This window comes from Pygocentrus nattereri, chromosome 1 (genome assembly GCF_015220715.1).
Source record: "Pygocentrus nattereri isolate fPygNat1 chromosome 1, fPygNat1.pri, whole genome shotgun sequence".
NCBI lineage: Eukaryota > Metazoa > Chordata > Actinopteri > Characiformes > Serrasalmidae > Pygocentrus > Pygocentrus nattereri.
Genome location: NC_051211.1, coordinates 48,639,368 through 48,665,842, shown reverse-complemented (window position 1 = coordinate 48,665,842; position 26,475 = coordinate 48,639,368). Strand labels below are relative to the sequence as shown.

At 40.8% G+C, this 26,475-nt stretch overlaps 1 protein-coding gene across 3 annotated transcripts in view; it reads left to right on the top strand.

Moving 5' to 3' along the window:
- The first annotated feature begins 4,624 nt into the window (after positions 1-4,624).
- Positions 4,625-26,475, top strand: part of LOC108428076 (coiled-coil domain-containing protein 136) — a 69,636-nt gene continuing 47,785 nt past the window's right edge. For all 3 annotated transcript variants that reach the window (XR_005130644.1, XM_037540816.1, XM_037540815.1), the window contains exons 1-2: positions 4,625-4,758; positions 5,040-5,245. Coding sequence is in view for 2 of the 3 variants with exons in the window: in XM_037540816.1 (XP_037396713.1) it covers positions 5,191-5,245 (55 nt within the window). In the remaining variant the exon portion in view is untranslated. The remainder of the gene's footprint in view (positions 4,759-5,039; positions 5,246-26,475) is intronic.

The window sequence follows — 26,475 nt, the reverse complement described above, 5'->3', positions numbered from 1 at the left end:
TGAATGTGAGTGGATCTGATTCAGTTCTGTGGGCTTTCTGAAGCGTCTGAATGAGAGTGGATCTGATTCAGTTCTGCGGGCTTTCTGAAGCGTCTGAATGTGAGTGGATCTGATTCAGTTCTGCTGGCTTTCTGAAGCGTCTGAATGAGAGTGGATCTGATTCAGTTCTGCTGGCTTTCTGAAGCGTCTGAATGTGAGTGGAATCTGATTCAGTTCTGTGGGCTTTCTGAAGCGTCTGAATGTGAGTGGATCTGATACAGTTCTGCGGGCTTTCTGAAGCGTCTGAATGTGAGTGGATCTGATTCAGTTCTGCTGGCTTTCTGAAGCGCCTGAATGTGAGTGGATCTGATTCAGTTCTGCAGGGTTTCTGAAGCGTCTGAATGTGAGTGGATCTGATTCAGTTCTGTGGGCTTTCTGAAGTGTCTGAATGTGAGTGGATCTGATTCAGTTCTGTGGGCTTTCTGAAGCGTCTGAAAGTGAGTGGATCTGATTCAGTTCTGCTGGCTTTCTGAAGCGTCTGAATGAGAGTGGATCTGATTCAGTTCTGCAGGCTTTCTGAAGCTTCTGAATGTGAGTGGATCTGATTCAGTTCTGCGGGCTTTCTGAAGCGTCTGAATGAGAGTGGATCTGATTCAGTTCTGCTGGCTTTCTGAAGCGTCTGAATGAGAGTGGATCTGATTCAGTTCTGCTGGCTTTCTGAAGCATCTGAATGTGAGTGGATCTGATTCAGTTCTGCGGGCTTTCTGAAGCGTCTGAATGTGAGTGGATCTGATTCAGTTCTGCTGGCTTTCTGAAGCTTCTGAATGTGAGTGGATCTGATTCAGTTCTGCGGGCTTTCTGAAGCGTCTGAATGTGAGTGGATCTGATTCAGTTCTGCGGGCTTTCTGAAGCGTCTGAATGAGAGTGGATCTGATTCAGTTCTGCTGGCTTTCTGAAGCGTCTGAATGTGAGTGGATCTGATTCAGTTCTGCTGGCTTTCTGAAGCTTCTGAATGTGAGTGGATCTGATTCAGTTCTGTGGGCTTTCTGAAGTGTCTGAATGTGAGTGGATCTGATTCAGTTCTGCTGGCTTTCTGAAGCTTCTGAATGTGAGTGGATCTGATTCAGTTCTGCGGGCTTTCTGAAGCGTCTGAATGAGAGTGGATCTGATTCTGTTCTGCTGGCTTTCTGAAGCGTCTGAATGTGAGTGGATCTGATTCAGTTCTGCGGGCTTTCTGAAGCGTCTGAATGTGAGCGGATCTGATTCAGTTCTGCTGGCTTTCTGAAGCATCTGAATGTGAGTGGATCTGATTCAGTTCTGCGGGCTTTCTGAAGCGTCTGAATGTGAGTGGATCTGATTCAGTTCTGCGGGTTTTCTGAAGCATTGGAATGTGCGTAGACCTGATTCAGTTCTGTGGGCTTTCTGATGTGTCTGAATGTGAGTGGATCTGATTCAGTTCTGCGGGCTTTCTGAAGCGTCTGAATGAGAGTGGATCTGATTCAGTTCTGCGGGCTTTCTGAAGCGTCTGAATGAGAGTGGAGAATCACCACAAACAAATCTAATGAGTAATCAGTTCGCTGTCTGCTGCAGACCATCCAAAACATTCTGTTCTATGTTAATGAACAAAATGTTTTCAGCATAATTCAGTCTCCGAGATGTAAACCACTCTAACTTTGTTTACATCTTAATCACTTCATTATGCAGAATTTTTGTAAAATCTGTGACGCTTTTTCACTTTTTCTCCCACTCTATTTGCCCTGTAGTATATCTCCCTCAGCCTGATTTATAAGGTATCTTATGTACTACTGTGTGCTGTTTTTGGTGAGGCTGCTTCTCATATGAACTCTGCTCTGCCCATCTCTGCTGACCTGCTCAGTCAGCAGAGATGATTCTCCACTATGTGGTTTTTGGCTCCACACATTTTTCAGATATCATCCAGCAAACCTTGGTTGCTTGGCAACCCCATAAAATGATGATGATGCACGAAGGTGAACGTTGTTCCTTTTTTGAGCTTCAATGAGTCGGCTGAATTATGCAACATCTCAGAGCCACGCAACCAATGTATTTTTAGAAAGGCACCTGTAAAGTGGGGATGGATAGATAGATAGATAGATAGATAGATAGATAGATAGATAAATAGATAGATAGATAGATAGATAGATAGATAGATAGATAGATAGATAGATAGATAGATAGATAGATAGATATACAAGATTAATCTATTTTGGCTTGACTATGAAAAAAACTAATTCATAAGAATAAATATCATATTCTGTCTCATGTCTTGATGATGTTGATGATTATTATTATTAGTAGTAGTAGTATGACACATATGAACAGTTATTGGCTAATGTATGCTTAGTAATTTGAGTTTTGAGAGAATTCTACACAAGACAAATATAGATAATTTTTAAAACATAAATATGTAATATTTCACTATATTCAAAAGTTAAAATACTGTACACAGTACATAAACAATATTAAAAATTTTTACTGTCGGAATAAAACCTTGTGTTTTTGTCATATTTTTTATTATTTTGGAGATGCAAGGTTTCAATATGAGGTTTCATATAGATATACAGTATATATGTACAATACTGCACAATATTTTAGGCACCTGACAAAATGTGAACCATAAAGCCATTTATCTAGAACATCTGTTTTTTTACTGTGTTATTTATTTTCATATTATTTCATTCATTTGTTCAAACACATATTACAATAAATGCAAATATTCAGATTATTACTAGGCTGTCCTCAAGGAAGTCCATTATTATTTGTACTCATTATCCAGTGCCTAGCCTGGCTAATCAATGCTGCGTTAAATAAAATCAGTTGTACTTATAATGGATATCAGGAGAAATCTAGAACCAAACTTTATTCTTCAAACTAGCTTCACAGGTGAAGAGTGTTTTTTTAATGTAAGACATTTTTACAGTATTTATGTTTATTCGTATCTATTCTAATGATACACACTGGTTTTACAAGCATAAAAACAATTATTGTTAAGATAAATAGTTTAAACAATGTGTTTAGGTGCCTAAGACCTTTGCACAGTACTGTGTATACACAACCCCAATTCCAATGAATTCAAAATGAGTGAATATTTGCGAAATCAATAAAGTTTATCCGTTTGAACATTAAATATCTTGTCTTTGTAGTGTATTCAATTGAATATAGGTTGAAAAGGATCTGCAAATCATCGTGTTCTGTTTATATTTATGTTTTACACTATGTCCCAACTTCATTGGAATTGGGGTTGTAAAATAATCATAATAGTTTTATTAAAAGCTTGCATAATTGCAGAAAATATGTGTTTCTGTGGTGACAATTATTTGTTATACAAATCAATCAATTCTGAAAGTTTATGAATGTTTAACACAACATAAAGATAACTGGACTTTTCAAATTAAGAGGTAAAAATCTACAAAAATGGAGATAGAAGGGCAATATATTTAGTTTACTACTCTCTAAATTAATGCTCTGGGTTTGAATAAATCCTAACATAATCCTTTTAAATATTTAAGATTTGAATACTTAACTGAAATGTCTGTGTGTGTGTATATATATATATATATATATATATATATATATATATATATATATATATATATATATATATATACATATACATATATATACACACACATACGCATTCTATATATATACATGCATACACATTCTATATATACATATACATACATACACATTCTATATATATATACATGCATACACATTCTATATATATACATACATACACATTCTATATATATACATGCATACACATTCTATATACATACATACATACATACACATTCTATATATACATACATACACATACGCATTCTATATATATACATGCATACACATTCTATATATATATATATATGCATACACATTCTATATGTGTATATATATGCCATAACTTGAAAATGCCTGTTGCTCTTTACATTATGTGTACATTTCATGATGAATGGACCAAAAGAAACTTTAGTGTTCCTTTCATGTTAAGTTACTGTTTTGGAGGTACAAGGTTTTGTTCTGATATATAGGGGGCAGTCATGGGCTGGAGGTTAGGGAACCAGCCTTGTGACTGGAAAGTCGCCGGTTCAATCCCCAGAGCCGACAGCACATGACTGAGGTGTCTTTGAGCAAGACACCTAACCCCCAACTGCTCGCCGGGTGCTGTGGATTGGGCTGCCCACCGCTCTGGGCAAGTATGCTCATTGCCCCCTAGTGTGTGCTCACTAGAGTGTATGTGGTGTTTCACTTCACGGATGGGTTAAATGCGGAGGTGAAATTTCCCCGTTGTAGGACTAATAAAGGTCACTTAATCTTTATATATATGTAAGCTGCTGTTTACATTCAGTTCAAAATGCAGTGGTAGGCATGCTCCAAAATTACATTAACATGCATTAAAATTACTATAAAGTTATCAATTCCAAGATGTGACATTTTATTATAAGAGTAAGAGCATAATGTATTAAATATTGATAATTCCCATATATGCAGCACTTCTATAGCATATGGAAAATTATATTGGCATGTGTCACTGATTGCATGCATGAAGGGATCTTACAATCAAGGGTGAAGAGGTTAACATAGCACAAAGAGAGGAGGGGAGTTAAGCAGGGAGAGGGAGCAAGAGAGCAGGAGGGAGTGAAGCGAGAGAGAGAGAGAGAGGGGAGGAGAGAAGGATACAGGGGAAAACAGCAGAGAGGTAATGAGCAGCGAGTATTAGCTGTCAGCGTCCTGAGCTGCAGACTGATCTCATTAAAGGTACGTGTAACAAACCTGCATGAGAGAGAGAGAGAGAGAGAGAGGGTGAGAGCGTATGTGTGAAGTGGTCAGTGCTGTGGTGTGTTGTTTTGCCTTTGCATTGTCCGAGGGATGAAAGAGAGAGAAAGAGAGAGGGTTGGACAGGAGAAAGCATGAAAAAAAGAAATAACCTTTAATTTGCAGCTTAGACAGATGGTCGTGGCTCTGAATAGATCCAGCTTAGACATGGTTGCATTATCTCACTGTATTTATATGCGTGTGTATGTCTGCGTGTGTGTCAGGATGAAGCGACCGTTGCGGCTCGGTGTGTGTGGATCCTGAGGTGTGTGTGTGTGTGTTTCTCAGCTCTGTCTCCGCTCCTGCTGCGTTGCCTTCCTGTGTGGACGTCTCCAATCCCCCTACATCCCCCCTAAGCCTGTCGCCACGATAACCATGGACTGCGGACTGCGTCTGCCGCCCGTCATCGAGGAGGTCATAGACCCTGCAGGTGCGTGTGAGGGTCCATAGGGGTTTACGGGATATATAATGAAGTCTAGGGCTTGACGATATATCATTGGTCATTTATTATCACGATACTGGATTTGGCACTATTGATATTGCAGAAGGCTGCGATATGCAAATGAGCCTTTGACATCACTTCTTTTAAATGATGTGCTGTACACCTTTTGTGTTGTTTCATGAAATAAACAAATATGTTTGCTAAGAATTATCCAGTGCAAGGGTGCTGTAACATTAAAACGCATTATAGACCTCTTTCAAAATATTTGCAAATGTGATATACAGTAAGGTGCAAAAGTTTGAGCACCCCTGGCTCAAATGTGTTTCAATTTTTTTGATCGGTTTAATATATTGGATTAAAAAGAACATAAATATAAAATGTGCTATAACTTTTGTATAAGCCACATTCTATGCTTTATTTTTCCCCCAATATGTTAAGTTCAGCACGTAAACAATAACTGTGTGTTTAAATGTGCAGAAGTATGTTCTTTACAGAGGATGTGTTCGCTTATTTTCATTTCGAAAATCAATGTGTCATTTGATCAGGGGCGCCCAAACTTTTGCATGCAACTGTATGTTGTTGGGAAAGGCTTTCGGTGCCATATTACACATAATACCACATTTATTAGAGAAATAAAAATGTGTTTTCCGTTACACATCAGCTGTCATTCTTTTCAAAAACACCCTATATGCAGAACTGCAACAAATGCATGTACAGTATTTTATAGCTTATAAGCTCATTTATCCAGCTTTAATATTGTCTAATATTGCAGTATAATAATGCATAACAGCAACGATGTGTCATTGTTTATATTTCTCTTGCTCCCTCTCCTACTAACTTGGCTGCTGTGAGACTGATGAGTAGGATTAGAGGAATCAATCTGTGTCGAAGGGCTAGAAAGAGGTAGAGAGAGGCAGACAGTCGGTCAGAGAGACAGACGTGCGTGGCCAGTCAGCGTGTAGTGACACATCCCTTGGTTGTGACTCAGAGCAGATGGCTTGGTGGGCTCAGTGCACCAGGCCAAAAACTGCACCCTGCATTAGGCTAGAAAATATCGGTCACAGCGCAGCCAATATGTAAGCTCTAAATACAGAACGTCATGTTGTTTATAGACCACCGTAGCAGCTTTGCTTGGACGTATTATGGCTTAGCATGCAGACAGTAGGCCTGCACACGTGTGCTCTTGCTCCTGCCGTGACGCAGAATCGGAGCCACATCCTGAGGCGTGCCAAGATGCGCGTGCTGTTGAATTTAAAGCAATGTTTTGAAGTAAAATCTACACAATTTATCTCAAATGTACTCGGACAGCCAGGACATGATTGGTGGCCAGTTTGCTTCTTTAGTTTCTTTAGAGGCTAACATGGCTAAGAAGTAATGGAAGCTTATATGAAGCTAATTAGCATCTTACAAACTGCATGCCTAAATCATCACGTTTGCCTCAAACTGTAATCTTATGCATTTCTCTCACTGTCTGACATACTGTTATCCAAAGGTGGACCATAACTGTTAGAGCTAGGCCATAAATATCAAAACCCATATATATGATAATATTATTGCTGGCCCTCCTGTTGGATTTCCAATAGTATGTTAACATAAGCTAACACTGATGTATGTAATGTAAGTAGTGCTGATGTAATTTCTGTATGTACTTGGAAACTATGAAAAAAAATTCTAATTGTATATTTTTTTTTGTTGTGCCTTTCATGATTTGCTTGAACTAGACACAGTGTATTTTCTTTGCTGCAACTTCTTTAAGAATTGGGCTCAGTTTCTGAGCTGCTAAACTAATGTTAAATGTTTATGTTGGTCGAACTGCAGCTGAAATGCATTTTGGTGATATGACTGGTGTGGAATTGCACAGAATTGTGTAGAATTGAGGAGTAACCGCTGTCCCATGGACTGCCGCTGGGGAAGGAGAGCCGGAGCACATTACGTTGCAGTACATGCGGGGGCCTGTAGGGCAGCATAAAGTGATCTGGCTATCGGGCCTTGTGTTTGACACATGGGATCTAAGGTGTAAGGCTTTCTGTCCAGCTCCTGAAAGCCTAAGCAATGGAAGAGTCATCTGGCTATACGTACCTGGATACTATGAGAAACAAATTCTAATCGTAACATTTTTGTTGTGCCCTTAACAATTCTAACCATTTTGTTTCCCACCAAAATGTAACAATGAAATAAGAGTATTATTGCAATACTTACAGTTAGAAAGATTATACTACTAAATGCAAATGAACTTAGAACCATGTACAACACATTCTCCATCAATATGATGAATGATTTTACTATGCCAGGGGTCGGCAACATCTGGCTACATTAAGTTAAGTGATACTTTTCTTAATCCCACAAACGGGGAAATTCCACCTCTGCATTTAACCCATCTGTGAAGTGAAACACCACATACACACTAGTGAATACACACACACTAAGGGGCAGTGAGCACACTTGCCCAGAGTAGTGGGCAGCCCTATCCACAGTGCCGAGGGAGCAATTGGGGGTTAGGTGTCTTGCTCAAGGACACCTCAGTCATGGACTGTCGGCTCTGGGGATCGAACTGGCAACTTTCCTGTCCTGTTTTAGGTAAAAAAATATCTCTTGCAGTAAAATTAAGCTCTGCTGATCTTTCTAAGAGTGTTCAGGAATAAACAGCATTATACACTGAAGTTAATGTAGCCTATAACTGCCAATTGACCCATTTTTGACCCTGAAGGTTGGTGCTGGTCACATAACAATGCAGTCAACATCTAGCTAGTAGCTAACAAAATGGCAAAGAGAAAGATTTAAGACGAATGTTGATCATTTGGAGACGAATGTACTCATTTGCATTTATAAGCGCTCAGTTGGTTTCTTGATAAGTTTAATCTGCAACAAGAAACTGTCAAACACTAAAACAATTTGTGAAAGTTCTTGTTTGAATTTTCCTGTACCACCTTAAATGGTGCAGCAGTTACAATCTGGCACCTCAGACACTATTTAAGGTGGAATGGGAAAATTTGAAGAATCTGGAGAATGAGAAGCGACTCCAGCCTTGTAAAAAAATCTAACATTGAGAAACATTTTACAAGAAACTGTTCCACTTTTATGGAGAATTTTCCTGCCAGAGATGCGAGAAAAGTGGCTATAGTTGCGCTAAAGCTTAAAGCAGAGCACTGTAAGTCTGCATTTTCATTTGTATTAAACATTTTAACCCATACTAGTACATTAGCACATACTGAGACATATTTACAGCCAAGATGGGAAAATTGACAGACAATGTTGTGGCTCTCATGGTGGTTAGATTTTTGTTGAAAAGACAAAACAGCTCTTCCTAACATTTGGGTTGTCAGCCCCCGCACTATGCAAAGAACCTTTTAAGCATGAAATGGTTAGATATAGAACTCATGGTTCTAAATGGAACAATTGACTTTACTAAAGAACCCTTCAAGAACCACCTTTTTAAAGAGTGTAGCATAAAGTATGTTGCTTAGATAAAAACTGCAGCAGTATTTAAGTTTATTTGCGATTACTGAACAACATAGTGCAGGTTCAGACAAGTGTATGATGTACCTGAGCTACATTAGCATTATGGGTCCAATGCAAAACTAAAGCGGCACACTTCAGACCCCAAGAATGTCTTAGCTGATAGACTACACTCAGAGCACATGGACGACTGTGTATATATAATTTTTCCGCTGAGCTATCACTTTAACATGGCAACTTCAGTGTTGCGGGAAGTAGCTTGGTCAGAAGATGCTTTTTTTCCCCCAAAGAAGACGCCTTTAGGGCAGAAGACAGCTTGCTTCTGAGTTTGTTCCATCCCCATGCTTGCAAGGATGTGAATGTTAAAATATTAGAATGTTTTTGCGTGTGAGTGTGTGCACATGGGACTCTGTAATTCTTGAGAATTATGACGAGCTGTTCTCTATTCTCTGCATCCACTGGAGGATTGTTTCAGTAGAAACTGTGTCTATGATCAAAGGCAAAGTCACTTGTGATCTTCAAAGCTTTTCTCCCCAAAAATCTGAGCTCCACAAGCTCCTCCCACTGCTCTGTCCCAGGCTGCTCTGATTTAGGACAAAGTCTTTATAGCAGGGGTGTCCAATCTTTTCCACAAAGGGCTGGTATGGCTGCAGGTTTTCATCCAACAAAGCAGAAGCACACCTGATCAAGTGTTTAAATGGCAGAGACCCATTAAGCCCTTAAAAGGGCCATATTAAGAAACATCATCAAATCTGTTTTTATTTTATTTTTTATTCATTCATTTTTTACTCGATTTTCTCCCCAATTTAGTAGTTTCCAATTCCACCCGCTACTTAGGACTCCCCAGTCACATGATACTACCAATGCTAGGAGGGTGAAGGCTAGCACAGGCTTCCTCCGAGACCTGTGAAACCAACCACTGCTCCTTTTCGAACTGCCGCTCATGCAATGTCACGGGACAGCCGAACGCGCTCGGAGGAAAGCGCCAACCACCAGATCTGTTATGTCAGCTAACAGATGCCTGCACTGAATAGTATCGCATTGAGTGATGGGGAGAAGGGGGGACCATCCTACGCACCCAGAGAGAGCGAGGCCAGTTGTGCTCCAAGTTTCAAGTTTCAAGTTTATTTGTCAATTACACAGCATGTCAGGACATTTATGCATTGAAATGCTTGTGGTGAGACTGAGGTAATCACACTACAGAAAGTATATATATATATATATATATATATATATATATATATATATATATATATATATATATATAATATTTATGCAAAATATAGTGAAATATACACAAAATATGGACACAATACACACAAGACAATATACTTTAAAAGTGACTTGAGTGACTCTGCTGTTGTTCTTTAAAGTGGCTTAGTGTTAAACTGTTATTGTCCATAGGAGAGATGATATGATACAATAATAATACTGACAGAGTGACTGAGTGAAGTGGTAGTTGGGGAAAGAGCCACAGCTTCATAGCTTATTCAGAAGCCTGTGGGTAGAAACTGTTCATTAACCGGGTTGTTCTAGCCTGGATGCTGCGGAATCTCCTGCCTGATGGCAGGATGGTGAACAGGCCGTGTGCTGGGTGACACTGTCTGACCAGATCTTTTTGATCTTCCTGAGGCAGCGGGACTGGTAGATGTCCTGTAAGGCTGGTAGTTTGCTGCCTATGATGGCTTCTGTCGTCCTCCCTACTCCTCTAAGGGCCTTGCGGTCACAGGCAGTGCAGCTGCTGTACTAGACAGTAATGCAGCCTGTGAGGACACTCTCTATGGTGCACCTGTAGAAGTTGGTGAGGATCTGAGGAGGTAGACCAAACTTTCTGAGCCTATGCAGGAAGAAGAGATGCTGATGGGCAGATCTCCCAATAGTGTTGGTGTGGTGGGACCAGGTAAGGTGAGGTGTACGCCGAGAAACTTCACACTGCTGACTCTCTCCACTTCAGCTCCATTGATGAACAGGGCAGAGTGACCACCTCTCTGCCACTTCCTGTAGTCCATGATCATCTCCTTTGTTTTGCTGAAGTTGAGACAGAGATTGTTGTCATGGTACCACTCTGACAGAGCGCTGACCTCGTCACTGTAAGCTGTTTCATCTCCATCACCTAGGATGGTGGTATCATCAGCAAACTTGAAGATGATGTTAGACGTGTGTTTGGCTACGCAGTCATGTGTATACAGGGAGTGCAGGAGGGGGCTGAGCACACATCCCTGGGGAGCCCCTGTGCTCAGAATCAGTGTGGAAGAGAAACTGTTCCCAACTTTCACCACCAGGTGTTCAGAGTTCAAACCCAAGTCTGTGAGCTTAGGAATGAGTTTGGCAGGGTTGATTGTGTTGAATGCTGAGCTGTAATCTATGAACAGCATTCGTATATATGTGTTTTTCCTGTCCAGGTGTGTGAGAGCAGTGTGTATTGTTAGTGCAATGGCATCGTCTGTGGATCTGTTGGAGCGGTATGCAAATTGGTGAGGGTCCATGGCTACTCCTGGCTACAGATGGCTGTAGCATCACCAGGGATCAAACTCACGATCTGATGATAGTGCCAATGCTTAGACTGTTGTGCCACTAGGGAGCCCCATTTATTTAATTTTTAATTGATGTTGTGCTGTAACCCGAACTGGCCAAAACATGCAAAAACCTCAACAGCAAAATATAGAATTCAGGTGTAACTGCTGTCCCATAGATTGTTGTTGGGGTGGGCACAATACATTACAGTGCATGCTGGGAGCTGTAATACAGTGCATTGTGTAATGAGCTAATATTAATAGAAAATTGAAATAGCTTTTGCAGGCTGGTTAGATTGTGTGGCGGGACTGATCTTGACACATGGGCCTTAGTGTGTAATAAGCTTGGGATTTTAACGGGTTAACAAGAAAATCAAGTGTGCTCCTGCTTTTTGGAATGTACCTGCAGCCACACTGGCCCTTTGTGGATGAGACTGGTCACCCCTACCCTATAGGAAAGCCTATCCTGCCTCCAGGCAGTTACTTCCAGTCAGAAGAGACCTGACTGCTGTCTTTTAAATTGGGAGAGATCTATGAACCCAAAACATTATGAGTTTTTTTGTGCATTTTGTAAGCAGTGAACCTGTCTCATCCTCTTCACAGGACTTAGAAATCAACGTCATGTTACTCTGAGGATTCATATAATCTTTGATTTGATGAGGCACATTTCTCAGTTATTACCATAACATTAATTCACTCAGTGTTGGTGTGTTTCACTTAGACATTGGCATATTCCACCATTTGCCTAACCTCAAGGGTACATCTCAGTACCTTTAGTCGGGGAACATAATTGTACCACAATCCACTGAAATTATATTATCTAAGTTGTACTGAATCCACACACCCCGTCCCGTCTCCAAGCTTTTTACTTTATTGTTCTGTTTTAAAGCATTAGGTTATGAAAAGATACAAATACGTATTCTAACCTCCTGTCAATCATGCTGAAGCTACTGTCCCCAGTTAGACCATTGTAAAGAACAGTAAATTTAACTATGGCTGATGCTTTTGGAGGAGACCATTATCACCTCTGCCACCCACCCCTGGCCACAAACCTTGAAAAGATAAGAAGTGACATAAATAGAAGCAAAACAAAAAGCTAATGTTGAGACAACTGGTGGCAAATAAAAGGGAAGTTTGATGCTGAACTCGTAACGTTTCTTCTAGACTGGTAAGGGGCGGGAAGGGAGGAGGTACTGTGTATTTCCTTGTTTCATACAATGGGGTGGACATCACAACTGTTTTTGTGATATGTTGTCCCCTATTTGCTTGGACTGCGAAGTATGAATTCAACAGGTTGCGTCACAGCAGCCTAACTTACTTTACACAAGGTATATTAAAATAATAATAATAATAAATATTAAATCGGTTGACTGACATTAGTAACATCAAGTCATACTGAGGCTTTTAGCTGATTCTAAACCTGATAAATCCACTAAATGACGTAAAGTTTTACTCCATTAAATCTATACAAATAGATCTGTAAAATGAGCCTGAGCTTGATGTTTATTAGGACTCCCACTGTGATGCTTCCTGTGTGTGTTTTAACTAGAGCTGCATCCGAATGGTTGAATGAAACTCTAATCTTTGATCTGGTATTCATGTAGATTCACACGCTAGTTAGCTCTGCAAATGTTTTTAATTGGTAATATGAGTTTGTTTGACTGAATAATGAACAGTTTGACTGAAACATGAGTGTGAAAAGCTGCTGTGGTGAAAACAGGCTGAGGCCAATTTTAGTAAGTTAATGTTTTAACCACGTTATCTATGCAGGAAGTTAACTTTCATTAAAATGATGAAGTAAGCAGACCCACGTCAAGTCCAGCAGAGAAAACTGGTGTGGCAGTAGCTGGACGAACGATTTCCTGGCATTTAATTTAAGTTTCTGTGCAAGGGTGATCCTGGTGCTGTTGAACAGTTCAGGGCCAACCAGACAGTTACATCAGTGGCTACATCCTCCTGACCGCATTTTGGCATGTAGTACATCATGACGATAGCTCTGGCTCCATCCTGAAATGCTTTGCCAGAGCAGTATGTCGTACTGTGTACTTCTTTGGTGCACTGGGGAAATTCACATACTAGTGTGGGGTGCAGGGTTCATTAGCAGTACGCAGCATCCTATTTTGAATTCAGCCTCTGTTTTGGCTCAAGTGTGTCTCTCTCATGCACTTGGACTTATGCCTCACTGTATTGGGATATGCAGTGTGATTTAGCTGTACAGTAAGGTGACGTTGCAGGGCAGAGAGAGAGAGATTGATAGTGAGAAAGAGATGAGGGAGTAAAAGATATGATAGACTCATGATAGACAATATAATAGACACTGGGGGTTGGACTGTAGGAAAGTTGAACAGAGAACTGTATTTTATTGCTGTATTCGTTCTGTGCTTGGACCCCTTTCTCCACACACACATGCACGCACGCACGCACACACGCACGCACGCACATACAGACTTACCACTGTAGATAGTTCTTTGTCATCATTCTGCTGGCTCCAGCACTGATGACGGCTCCCACCGGCACATGCTTTACACTTATATCTCCCCTGTCCACCCCCAGTACGCTCACGCACACTGTATTCCTGAGTTCTGGAACCCACACAATCAAATTTCAACCTCAACATTTCAGCCCACGACACACACACACACACACACACACACACACACACACACACACACACACACACACACACACACACACACACACACACACACACACACTATTGTGCAAAATGCAAAATACTGCTACTTTAACTCTTCCATTCTTTCCATGTTAAAACCAACCAGAAGAAAATGTTCTTAACTTTTTAGTAGAAATCAATGATTTAAAATAAGCAATTTTAGATGATTTCTTTTGATCCATTCATTATGACATTTTAAGACAACATAACATGCATGTAGCACTTAAAAATAAAAAAAATGTGAAATACAAGGTTTTGCCGTGACAGATATGTTCCCTGATGTTTAAAAATCAGACCTTATATTTAAGGGTGACCTCTTACTGTACACACCAAGGCTCTCTCGCTCTCTCTCTCGCTCTGTCTTTCGCTGTCACACACACACACACACACACACACACACACACACACACACACACACACACACACACACGCATTATCTAAGCTGCTTGTCATCCTGAGTTGTGAAGGTTGCTGGAGCCTATCTTGGTCAGAAGGCGAAATTCATATTCAAGTATATGAAAATATATGAAAATGTCAAATTGCCTAATGACCTTTAGTATTTGGAATACATTTTAGAAGGAATGAATGTACTTGAACAGTAACTTACACATAACACACACACACACACACACACACACACACACACACACACACACACACACACACACACACACACACACACACACACACACATAGTCTCAGAGTCAGATATGGTTCTTTTAGATTTACTTTGCTCAGCAGTCTTATCTGAACGGAGGTTCACAAGTTTGTGAACTTTGACCTTGGAATCCAAACACCAGCAGGGCCTGTCCACCTTTCCTTCCTCCCCATCCCTGCATCTTCCTCTTCCTCCAAACCTCCCTTCCTCCACTGTTGCATAACACTCACTGTGTTACTGCTGTTTAGAACGCAGCAAAGTGCGGTTCTGTCCATCTTTAAGTGGCAAGAGCAGATTCAGGAGCCTAAATGCAGAAAGAGGGAAGACACATTCACAGGACCAGTGAGGATACAGCACACACAAGAGTGCAGAAAGTTCCAGAGAGGTTCAGGCAGAGTGCTCACTAACTGTTTAGCTGTTTTTTATTTTTTTGTGTTCTCTTTCTCTCTCTCTCTCTCTCTCTCTCTCTCTCTCTCTCTCTCTCTCTCTCTCTCTCTCTCATCCCCCTGGCTTTCTCTCTCTCTTCTGCTCTCTGCGCTCATGTGGGTGTGCTGTGTGCTCGCTCCTGATAGAGCGTTTTGCTCTACTGTGACTTTCCCAACAGGGATTAGAAATCTCAGCGAGCGTTCTGCAGTATCTGAAATACAAGAAAGCTACAAAACTAGTCCAAGAGTCGATTCTTCCACTCTGATGCAGTTGAGCTCGACTCTTGGCCACTGACTCTGAAAGTAGAAAATGCTTGGAGTCTCTCAAAGGAGGTCAACAGGAGTTAAACAGCGTCCTCAAAGCCAATGACGGTGGAGCCCTGTGGTGTAAGGTTTGCATAGCATCAGTTTGCATCTTACCCTACTAGACAAACACAGATCAGCATGTGTTGTGTTCTGGACACTGGCATTCTGGTCAACGCCAGGCCTCGATTTCAGAACTGTTCTGAACGTCTCCTCGTCAACCTGAGCTCACTGTTCCCCTGTAAGGAAATCTCTGATGTCATCTTAGGGGCCATCCCATTGCTTTATCATCTCAGTCGACCTTTTTTTAGACCCGTATGATGCTTTTGGCTTCCTGACTGGAAGTCCCTGCAGAGGGTGGTAAGGACAGCAGAGAGAATTATTGAGACTTCACTTCCTCCAATACAGGACATTGCGACAAGCCGCTGTCTGACCAGAGCTCAGAACATAAACCCCCACCATGGACTGTTCTCGCTGCTGGCCTCTGGAAGAAGGTTCCGAAGCCTTCAAAGCAGAACAGCCAGGTTCAGAAACAGCTTCTTCCCACATGCCATAAGACGGCTGGACTCTAAATAAAACGCTGCTCCAATTCTTTTTTGATTACTCCATACCTGGGAGCTCCAGTGCAATATACTCTCTTGTGTATATATACTTATTTAAAATGTATTTATCTGTTGATGAACGTATGTTTACATATGCGCTACACTTTGCACTACAATGTATTACTTTTTTTTCTTATCTCCCCGATCTACTCTGAGCCATTGCAACGTAATTTCGTTCTAATGCGCACTGTACGGTGTATATAGCATGTTAATCAGCTCACTATGCAAAACATTTTTTGAGCACATATTTACATATAAAATATGTAAATATGTGCCTCATTTGCCTCAAAACAATGTAGAGTCATGGCATATCAGCTTTCTTTTTGTTGTTGTTGGCTTTGTAGCCTTTAACACGCTAACTAACCAGCTAGCAGAGGCATTTACAAGAGATGAAGTAGGTGGTAATCTAAAGCAAATCAGCAAAACAAATGTTATTTGTTGAAATGTAGAGCATTTTACTTTACCGCTGTGTCTCACAGCATTGTTTGCCATTATTTACAGGTTTGAAAAGTGAAATGTGTCAATTCGCAATGATTTCTGGGAAGTTCTGCTGCTGAGGTTGACACTTCCCTGCTGAAAGCATGGCATGCACCAGCACACATTTCACTGCTGATAGCAAAAGGATAGTAGACCACTGTTGGCCATCTGATGGCAAAACTGACCGTCCACTGGTTTTTGCTCAGCATTTTCTTTGTGGTCCACTGGTGGTTAAGCAGTTTTTTCTCTCTCAGTTGTTTGTAATTTTTGTCTTAGACTAAGGCTCTATCAATTTTAAATCTCTCTGAGGGGATTAAAAATGAGTTAGACCTTGTATGGTCCTGGGTGATCCGTGGGTGGACCAGCCGTGGCAAAAAGACTGTGGGGTGCCGACTGCACCAAGCCAGCGCACCGATATATGCTCGTTTTCTGGGATGCTAGTCTAAGCTGGTCTATGCTAGTCTATGATGGTTTATACTGGTGTAGTGCTGGTTTTGTTATGGTTTAGATGGCCATGCTGGTTGACCAGCATACCAGCATTCAAAACACAACATATGCTGGTTTTGCTGGTGATGAGCTGGTTTTTAAACCATAAGCTGGTTTTTCTGGCAAGGGTGTGGTGTTGAGAACTGAAGTTGGCACTTATGGTATTGAAAAACTGGTACTGTACTGGTGGCTACTGCCCCTTGTAGTCCTGCAAGTGACCACCCATGTAACGTAGGTGCTACACAGCTCTGAGTTCTGAGGTGAGGTCAGCAACACAGGTGACCCAGAGCTTAGTGTGCCCCTGCCCCTCATCAGCCACTGTAATATTGAAGTATTGGAGGTTTGGCATCACTGTACAAAACTTGGGTTGGAGTTGTGTGTACAGCTTTTCTACCAAACAGGTCTACCAAACAGTTTGAAACAACTGATGAAGAGATCTCACTGAGCTGAGCCAGAGGAAAACTGCAGATCTGGTTACTGCTTAAACAGCTCGGAGCCGTTCCTGGCGGTTGTCCGCAGTGGTGGTGGTAGATAGGTTGACATTGAACTTGCTGGCCAGATGGTGGACTGGGAAAGCAAGAGTGATGTCTTTTGTTTTTAGAGGCAGGCGATCATTAATGCGGGAAGCTTCAGGGGCTTGGGCAGGGGGTGTAACCATGGTAACAGGCAGTGTGTGTCAGACACATGCGCTATAACGTCATAGAGCCCTTCTGTGTGCACGAGACGGAGTGAGAGAGAGTGAGAGTGAGTGAAAGCAGTAAGCAGTGTTTGATCACGTTGATTATACATGGTAACCGCATCTTTCCACCCAGCCTTTCAGAGCTGCTATTTCTGTTTTTGTAGTCCTCTCTCTCTCTCTCTCTCTCTCTCTCTATCTCTATCTATCTCTCTCCTCTCTCGCTCTCCTCTCTCTCTCTCCTCTCTCTCTCCTCTCTCTTTCTCTCTCTCTCTTTCCCTCTCTCCTCTTTCTCTCTCTCCTCTCTCTCCTCTCTTTCTCTCTCTCTCTGCTCTCTCTCCTTTCTCTCTCTCTCTCTCTCTCTCTCTCTCTGTCTCTCTCACTTTCCTCTCTGTCTGTCTTTCCCCCTCTCCCTCTCTCCATGCCTCCTGTTTCTCTTTAAAGCAGGACCAGAAAAAGAGGTGATGTGAATAATTCATGCCTCTCCTCACTGCGCCAGAAATCTGACACGCACTCTCTCTCTCTGTCTCTCTCTCTCTGTCTCTCTCTCTGTCTCTCTGTCTCTCTGTCTCTCTCTCTCTCTCTCTCTCTCTCTCTCTCTCTCTCTCTCCACACATACGCACACAGTTCTGCCCTCTTCTGCCTCTGGCCTTTTCATTATAGCTCTTAAACATCCTCTTTTTTAGCTCACATACCCCTCTGCTTCTCCTTATATTGCATTGTCTATACCCCTCTCTCTCTCTCTCTCTCTCTCTCTCTCTCTCTCTCTCTCTCTCTCTCTCTCTCTCTCTCTCTCTCTCATCTTCTCTCCCTCTCTCTCTACACATTGCCCTGAATACCTAAGCAGCTGAATAGACGAGTTTAACTTGAAGAATGTTAGTGTTGCCAGTTCATGCCAGCTCCAATTCAGCATGTGAGCTCAGACTAAAAGCTCTTGCGACTGCGGTTTACAGATTTATAGATATGGTGCAGTACAGGCGCAGCTACACAGCTGCGCTCTATAGCAGCTCCCATAAGCTGTCCCATAACAAGCTTGTACATGATGCTTTTTGGTAATGTTGGACTAGTAATGGGGACTTGATGGTTATGGTGGGAGAATTAGACCCAGCGGTGGGCTGCAGTAGGGCCTGTCTGATGTAATCAATAAAATTTGACCACATTCAGGTCCATGGATTCATCAGCATCCGTGGATAAAGCACAGATAACACTTTAAATGTTGTATAAGAAAACCATTTGGGAATGTGATGCTATTTGGGAATGTTATGCTCTTAAAAATAAAAGTACCAAAAAGGATTCCTTGCAGTAATGTGAACAGGCGGCTAATAAAGTATGCAGAGAAACAGATGGACTACAGTCTGTAATTGTAGAACTTCAAAGTGCACCTATGTATTGTAGAATTGTAGGTCATTTCTATTGGTACGGTCGTCATGAAATTAGAAAACAATATGAAAGGAGGCTGGTGTTTTCAAATTAGCACCAAAACATCAAAGATAGAAATACAAGGCTTTGTTTCATCCGCAGTCGTGTAAATATTAATCTGCTAATTGTGAATCAGTTAAGAAATGACAACTAACCATCACATCAGTCAGCACTGAGCACTGTTTTAAACCTACTAAGGCAGTTTAACTTTTGACCATAATACATTATATTAGTTGATATAACTGATTATCTGAATTTTTAGCTCGTATAAAAAAGCATGGGTATCTGTGTCTGGAGGGCCGTTATGTCATTGAAAGTGTCCCAGCTAATTTATAGCAGTTGCAACTCTCTCTCTCTCTCTCTCTCTCTCTCTCTCTCTCTCTCTCTCTCTACGGCTTTGTCAAAGTTATATATGAGATATAGTGAGCTGCAGTGTGAGATTTCCTTGAAGTTTTGCTGACAGAATGGGGACAGAGAAATGTAACACTACTGCAGAACAGTGATCATAAAGCTACCTGACACCTACATGAGCTTGTTATGACAACTGACATAGACATACAGAAAAATGTATAGTGGCTCATTTCAGTATGCATTAACTGTCATAAAAGCCCAATCCCAATTCTTATTTGTACCCCTTGTTTTCGAGTGTCACCTTGCCCCTTTTAACCGGGTTAGAAGCAGTTGTGGTTGAAATCTTCCCTACAAAATGGGACCCTCAAATAAAAAAGAACATTACTTCATTAAGAGACTATGAGCGCTGCTCTGTGGGCGACCCTGCCGGTCAGCAGTGACAGCAGAAGAGGGTAAAGTTCAGCTCCTCACTGCTGGGCTTTAGTTACAATTAGGGAATCATACGCCTTCAAAGGGGCCGATGTGAAGCTGAAGTCAGCTGTTCCCCAGCTTCTCATTTCAATTTTCCAGTTCCAGCTTAAATGGTGCAGCACTTCTGACACCTGATGCACCAGAATGTAACTGCTGCTCCATTTAAGGTGGAAGCGGACATTTAACTAGCTATCGTGACATTAGCATACTACTAGTGATTTTTTATGCTTGTTATGAAGAAAAGGACCATAATATATTGAAATTGCATTAAACTAAGATAATACAGTGGTTACCGTAATTTTTTAACAAAGAAAATTCTCATATTTGTGTTTTTCTTTTGTCTCTTGTTTAGCCATCTTGCTGGTTTTTCTCCTCTTAACACTCTGTTTGGAGTGAGCCTCTGAAAAACCTCCATTTGGAGGGCCATGTAGGACACCTCCCTCTATCTCAACAAAAATCGAGACACTCTATCTCTAGGCATGAATGCCCAAAATAGAGGGATAAGGGCTAAGTGGTAGGGGTCAGGGGGGAGATGGGACTGGGTTAAAAGCTACTTTTGTGAAGTCTGATGTCAGGCTGACATACCACCTGTGTCAGGTCACCAGTTTTTTTGGACTTCAGCTGACTTTGTGGTTTAATGTATATCACAGTGACATAATCATGATGATAGAGACAGAACCTGAATCTCATAAACGGTAAAATTAAACTCACTTTTTCCAAGCGCTACAGGAAATATTCACTTCTGTTCATTAACCCTGACCGGGCAAACTCATTATGTCATACTATCAGCATTATGTCACTGAAACGTACACTGAGCTGCAAAGTCTATCATTCCACCCCAGAAAGTGTAATAACATCCAAATATCTTACCCCTACCCCTTGTTTTCGAGTGTCACCCTAATCCATTGTAACTGAGTTATGAGGGGTAGTGGTTGAAATCTTGCTGTACAAAATGGGACCCTCAAATTAAAAAAAAAAAACAACAACAAACAAAAAAAACATTATTAACAGGCTACTAGCGCTGCTCTATAGGCGACCCGGCCCGTCTTCAGTGATAGCAAAGAAGGGAAGGTTCAGTTCCTCACTGCTGGGCTTTAGTTACATTTAGAGCATCATATGCCTTCAAAGAGGGGGATAAGACAATGATTTATTTTCGTTCACCGCTAATTCTTTGGTGATATGATGCTGAAGTCAGATATTCGTCAGCCTTTTGTTTGGATTTTCCCGTTCTACCTTAAATGATGCAGCAGTTACCATCTGGCATCTTCAGGCATCTGGCATCTTCAGGCATCAGAAATGCCGGACTATTTAAGCTGGAATGGGAAAGCTAGCTAGCTAGCTACTGAAATATTAGCATGCTATTATTTTTTATGCCTGTTAAGAAGAAAATGACCATAATATGTTGAAACGACGTTAAACTGAGATAATACAGTGGTTATTGTCCTTTTTTGACAGAGAAAATTCTCACATTTATGGGTTTCTTTGGTCTCTTGCTCAGCCGTCTTGCTGGTTTTTCCTTTTTTCTCATAACACTCTGTTTGGAGTGAGCCTCTGATTTGGAGGGCCATGTAGCCCTAACACTTTGCCCTACCCCTCTGTCTCAACAAGAATTGGGACACCCTAACCCTAGATGTGAACATGTAAAACAGAGGGCTAAGGGCTAAGTGGTAGGGACGAGGGGTGAAATGGGATCTGGCCTTGATCTTACCGCTGTACACAAATCGGCTGCGTCTGTACTTGCGCACTTGCTGTGTGTATATGTTTCTGCTCATGTGTGTATTTTCAGCCTTTTTAACAGTTGCTAATGATGTACTTTCAGCACTTTTACTCTCAGATAGCACAACAACACAGTTCAGACCAAATCGTGAAAATTTTGCAAGTCGACACAATTTCTGAACTTCTTGAATTCTCTTCTCACCTTCAGCAAACGGAGTATTCCTGTAGCTCAATTTGCAAATTTAACATGGATAAAAATGTGATCTCAGTTTGCACAAACCACATACACTGTATAGTCAAAGCCCAAGTCATGATAATAATGATAGAGACAAGCTTTCTGAATGTATGTAAATAGGCCAATCACAGCTGATTCCTGTCTCAGCCCAGGGGGTGTCTCACAAAGCAGGATTTCTCAGTTTAGCTAGTTAACGTCAAGCCTGTCCAATAGGAAAAGAGGTGAGGGTCATTGTTATTGGACAATCCTCATCTTTAGGCTTAAGTTATCTGGCTAAGTGAGATGTCCTGCTTTGTGAAATCCCCCCAGGTGCTGACCATCTATAAAATGGGGTCTCTTGAGGAGTTATTTTGTTCAATGGACAGTCCAGTATGAGTCCACCACAATATGTTAGGAAGAGAGAACATTAGGTGTGACGTCTACAAGAAAATGTGGCCAAATGATGCACATCAACATTTAATGTGGCTGTGATTTTTAAATTTGGTAGATTATGTAAACTATTGAATTGTTTTTGCTTCTATGAATTCATTTGTCTCTGTACCATAAAGATGCAGCACATTATTCTGTCATTCTGCCACTGTTTATTATTCAGTTTTTTATTTGTTTGTTTGTTTTTTGGGAGGGTTTTTCTGTCATGTTTAATATTAAATATGTAGGGACTCTATATATTGTTTCCATGATCAACCAGTAGAATAATTACAGTAAAATAATCGCAATATAAACAAAACTACAGACCAAGTAATTCCTTACATAAGAATCCATTTATTGTAGATTGACATAAGAAGTGGATTCACCTTGATGACAACAATTGTTAGTGTTTCTCAGGTGTTTGTGCTCTGTTTAACTAAGTGTTGCAGGAACACTAGTGTTGATGTTTTGATGTTTATTTTGAGACGTTCTTGCAGTGCTTTGTTCTCTGTAGAGCATTTTGCATATAAAATGAGAAGAAAGAATGTTTCTGTGTGAGGAGTGTTACAAAGCGACCGCGGTACTGAACAATGCTTCTTAGAGATTGTGAACAACTGTAGTGTGAGCTTCTGTGATAATGGTGAGGATGAATGGAATGTCCTGGTCAGTCAGAATGTGTTTGTGTGTGTGTGTGTGTGTGTGTGTGTGTGTGTGTGTGTGTGTGTGTGTGTGTGTGCTCGCACAGGCATATGTATTTCAGCTGTCTCCTCTCATCTCAGTCAGTGTCATTCACTCTTTCAGTCTGCATTCATCACATTTGTTTCTTTTTCTTTTCTTCTCCTTTTATTGACTGTGATGTGATGTTTGAGCCACTTGATTGAAGGGGATGTTAGAAGTATCTGAAAGAAAGCACAGAGATAGTCAATCTGGATGTGTTTGTGTGTGTGTGTGTGTGTGTGTGTGTGTTTCTGGTTGGGTGTGGGTGTATGTGTGTGTATGTGGTTGTGTGTGTGTGTGTGTGTGGGTGTGTTTGTGTGTGTGTGTGTGTGTGTGGTTGGGTGTGTGTGTGGGGGCAGGGGGGGTAGGTGTGTGTGTGTGTGTGTGTGAACACTCTCTCTCCACAGTGACTGTTTTGGGAAACGCACCCCCTGCACAGTACAATGTTACTGATGCGCAGTATACAAATAAACCCCTAACTAGTTTCATGCTGGGAGCATCCTGACCAATCACAGATATTCTTCAGGTGCTTAGATGAGTCAAGAAGTCATATAATTGTATAATATATATACAATACAAAGAAACATATGTTGTTTTATCTTAAAAGCCTTTAAAATGAAACTTTTGCCATGCTCAAAAATACGTCTGCCTCCACATTAAAGAGCAATTCCATTTAGTTTTATATACCAACAAGCAGTCATAATTCATTTTAACATTACCATTTTCCATCCAACCTCTTTTTATTCTTTATAAGTAAATAGACTTCCGTATATGGAAATGATCTCTGTTCTGATTGGCTGCATTGTATTTTACCTCAAAACGCAGTCCCCACTGAAACACTCCTTATAACTTCAGTGTGAATGGGTGGAGCTAAACTGCTGTACACTGAATAGGCAGATACATGCTAACACCTGACCTCACAACACAATGACAGTGAATTCAAAACAGGCTGTTTAGTTGCCCTATATGGACTGTATGTACTGGTATATTTTGAAACTTTAACAATATTCACATGCTACGATAAACTCGCAAACAAGTAGGACATTTCAGTTTTTCATGATGTAGGCTATTTAATTCTACATATATTAATTTCATCTAAAGAACATAATACTTTATCTGTGTTGTTTAGTTGCTGTCCTCCCATCATATCAACTTATTTAGCTACAAAAATAATGTGTGGTCACATTAAATGACACAATGAATAGTAAGTGACATCATTTCAGTCTGTAGGGCAGCCAAGATCCTTTTCTGTTATGTTGCACAAGAGAAAATAGTTACTTTTTTTGTCTTTTTGAGACTTTTCTTCTGTTGAGAAAAAACAGTAGAAGGTCTAAGATTGATAACAAGGCGCGTGGCTGGCTGTTTAGTCTGAAACTGCCCCCTCCGTCACAACGTCTCAGTGTTATCTGGCACACGAAAACAATAATAAACATGGTTACAGAGATGGGAAAATCTGATTATCGGGTCAATATATAATTGAAACTATGAAGGACAAAAATGGACTTCTTGACTTGAGAAAGTTTTAAATCAGAGCATTTGGCACAGAGCTGCAATATAATTCTCATTCACTGCTGTGAGTATTAGCAATAGTGTGCAATAGATTATCTGTGGAATCTTTTTTTTGGGCTTTATTGAAGTATTGTAGGTTATTGCAAAGACTTAAAATTCTAAAATGTGACTAATGTGAATATTATATACACAATCTGTGTGTCTGTGTGCATAAGCTCAACAAAGCAGTGGCCAGAGTACACAAGGTTTAATCTATTAGGGGAGTAGTCATGCATTGCTGGCTCTTGGGGGCAGCGGAGGCCACTCTAACAAGCATTAGAGGTACCACAGTGTGTGTGTGTGTGTGTGTGTGTGTGCAGCTGGTGGTTACGGGATCCTGTGGTGGGCTCTTCTCTCTCCATGTTCCGTCCTCCCATATATCTGTCTATTTTCACCATCGCTCTGAGCGTTCTTTGCTGTCAGCCTACATTTAGCCAGCTGTGTGTGGCCTCACCTCTCACAGGTCCTGCAGGCTGCACTCTTAGCCAGCCTTCACTACAGACATATACTGCACTGCACACACATGCACAGCATCCTCCAGCCGCAGTGCTGAGACTAATGGAGGAGAAAAGAGGGCGATTGTTCAAGGGAATAGTTGTTTGTTGATGTGGTTAACAGAGGACAGTTGCTGTTATTGTAGTTTGCAGGCTTTCCTGTGGTAAGCTGATAAGGAGGAGTCTGCTGTGAGTAGAGGTGACGTCAGCAGTCAAATGTGCTCTGCAGATTGAAATTTTTGAGGAATAAAAGTGGATTTGAGTGCGTTTGTGTGGTAGGTGAACACAGATGTGTGTCAGTCGTTGTGTCACAGGCTTCCAGGTGATTCTGTAGACTTCTAGGTGATTGATGCTCTAACTTACATGTCATCAAATAGCTTTTAAAAACCACACTTTTAAAAAGAATAATAGCTGACATATAATGCAAACACATTTTATATCACTCATAAAGGTAGTGTTAATCATAATATATGACTGATATTTCTAATATCCAAAAAAATCTAAAGCCCACTCCCAGCTGCATACTGTAAGCAAAAGTTTGGGCTCCCTGGTCCAATGACATGTTATGTGGATTTTCTAAAATAAAAATAAGTTGGCACATGCTCTATAAAAATACACTTCTACACATATTAATGCATAATTAGTTTTTATTTGCAGAGTTTAATATACTGGGGAAGAAAAAACATTCACATTGTGAATGACCTCCAGTTCAGTGCTGACGCACAAAATCCTTCTTCCCTAGATTTTATTAGTGCAGCTTTTCATGCCTTTGACCACAAGATTTTAATCCAATGTTTTGAATGCTGTTTTGGCCTCTCGAGCACAGTTTTCAAAGGGTTTAAACCATATTTAAGTAATAGATAGTTCATGGTTTCAATGGGAATTCATTCAGAAAAAAGACTTGGCATTGTGGAGTCCCTCAAGGTTCAGTCTTCATGCCCTTGCTTTTCACTTTGTACATGCTCTTTTAGCCACTAGGTGATCTCATGGTGATATCATGAGGAAACGTAATATAAATTTTCATAACTATGTTGATGACACCCAGTTATACATTTCCATTCCTTCTGATGATCAAGACTCTGTAGACAGACTTGACAGCTGTGTGTCAGATATTTCTCAGTGGATGGTGCAAAGTGTTCTACAATTAAAAACAGAATGAAAAAAACAGAACTCAGAGAAAGCTGCTTTATGATAAACTTTGTTCTTTAGCTTCATATACCAAAACCTGAAGTATGAAACCAGGGTGAGATCTTAAACTCTGAGCTCTGTTTTATTGCGTAAATGTAATTATGTAAAGACAGTCACTAAAGTAGGTTTTTTCATCATTTGAGAAATATCACTAAAATTCAGCCTTTTCTGTCTCAGAGTGACGCAGAGAACTTGTTCATGTATTTGTTACAAGCAGAGTTGATCACTGTAATGATCTTCTTACTGGACTTCCTACGAAATACAATCCATCCTTTACAACTCGTTCAAAATACAGCAGCACAGGTCCTAACAAAAACTAAACACAGAGCTCAGATCACTCCTGTTTTAAAAGAACTGTCCTGGCTGCCTGTATCACTCAGAATAGATTTAAAGTTCTGATA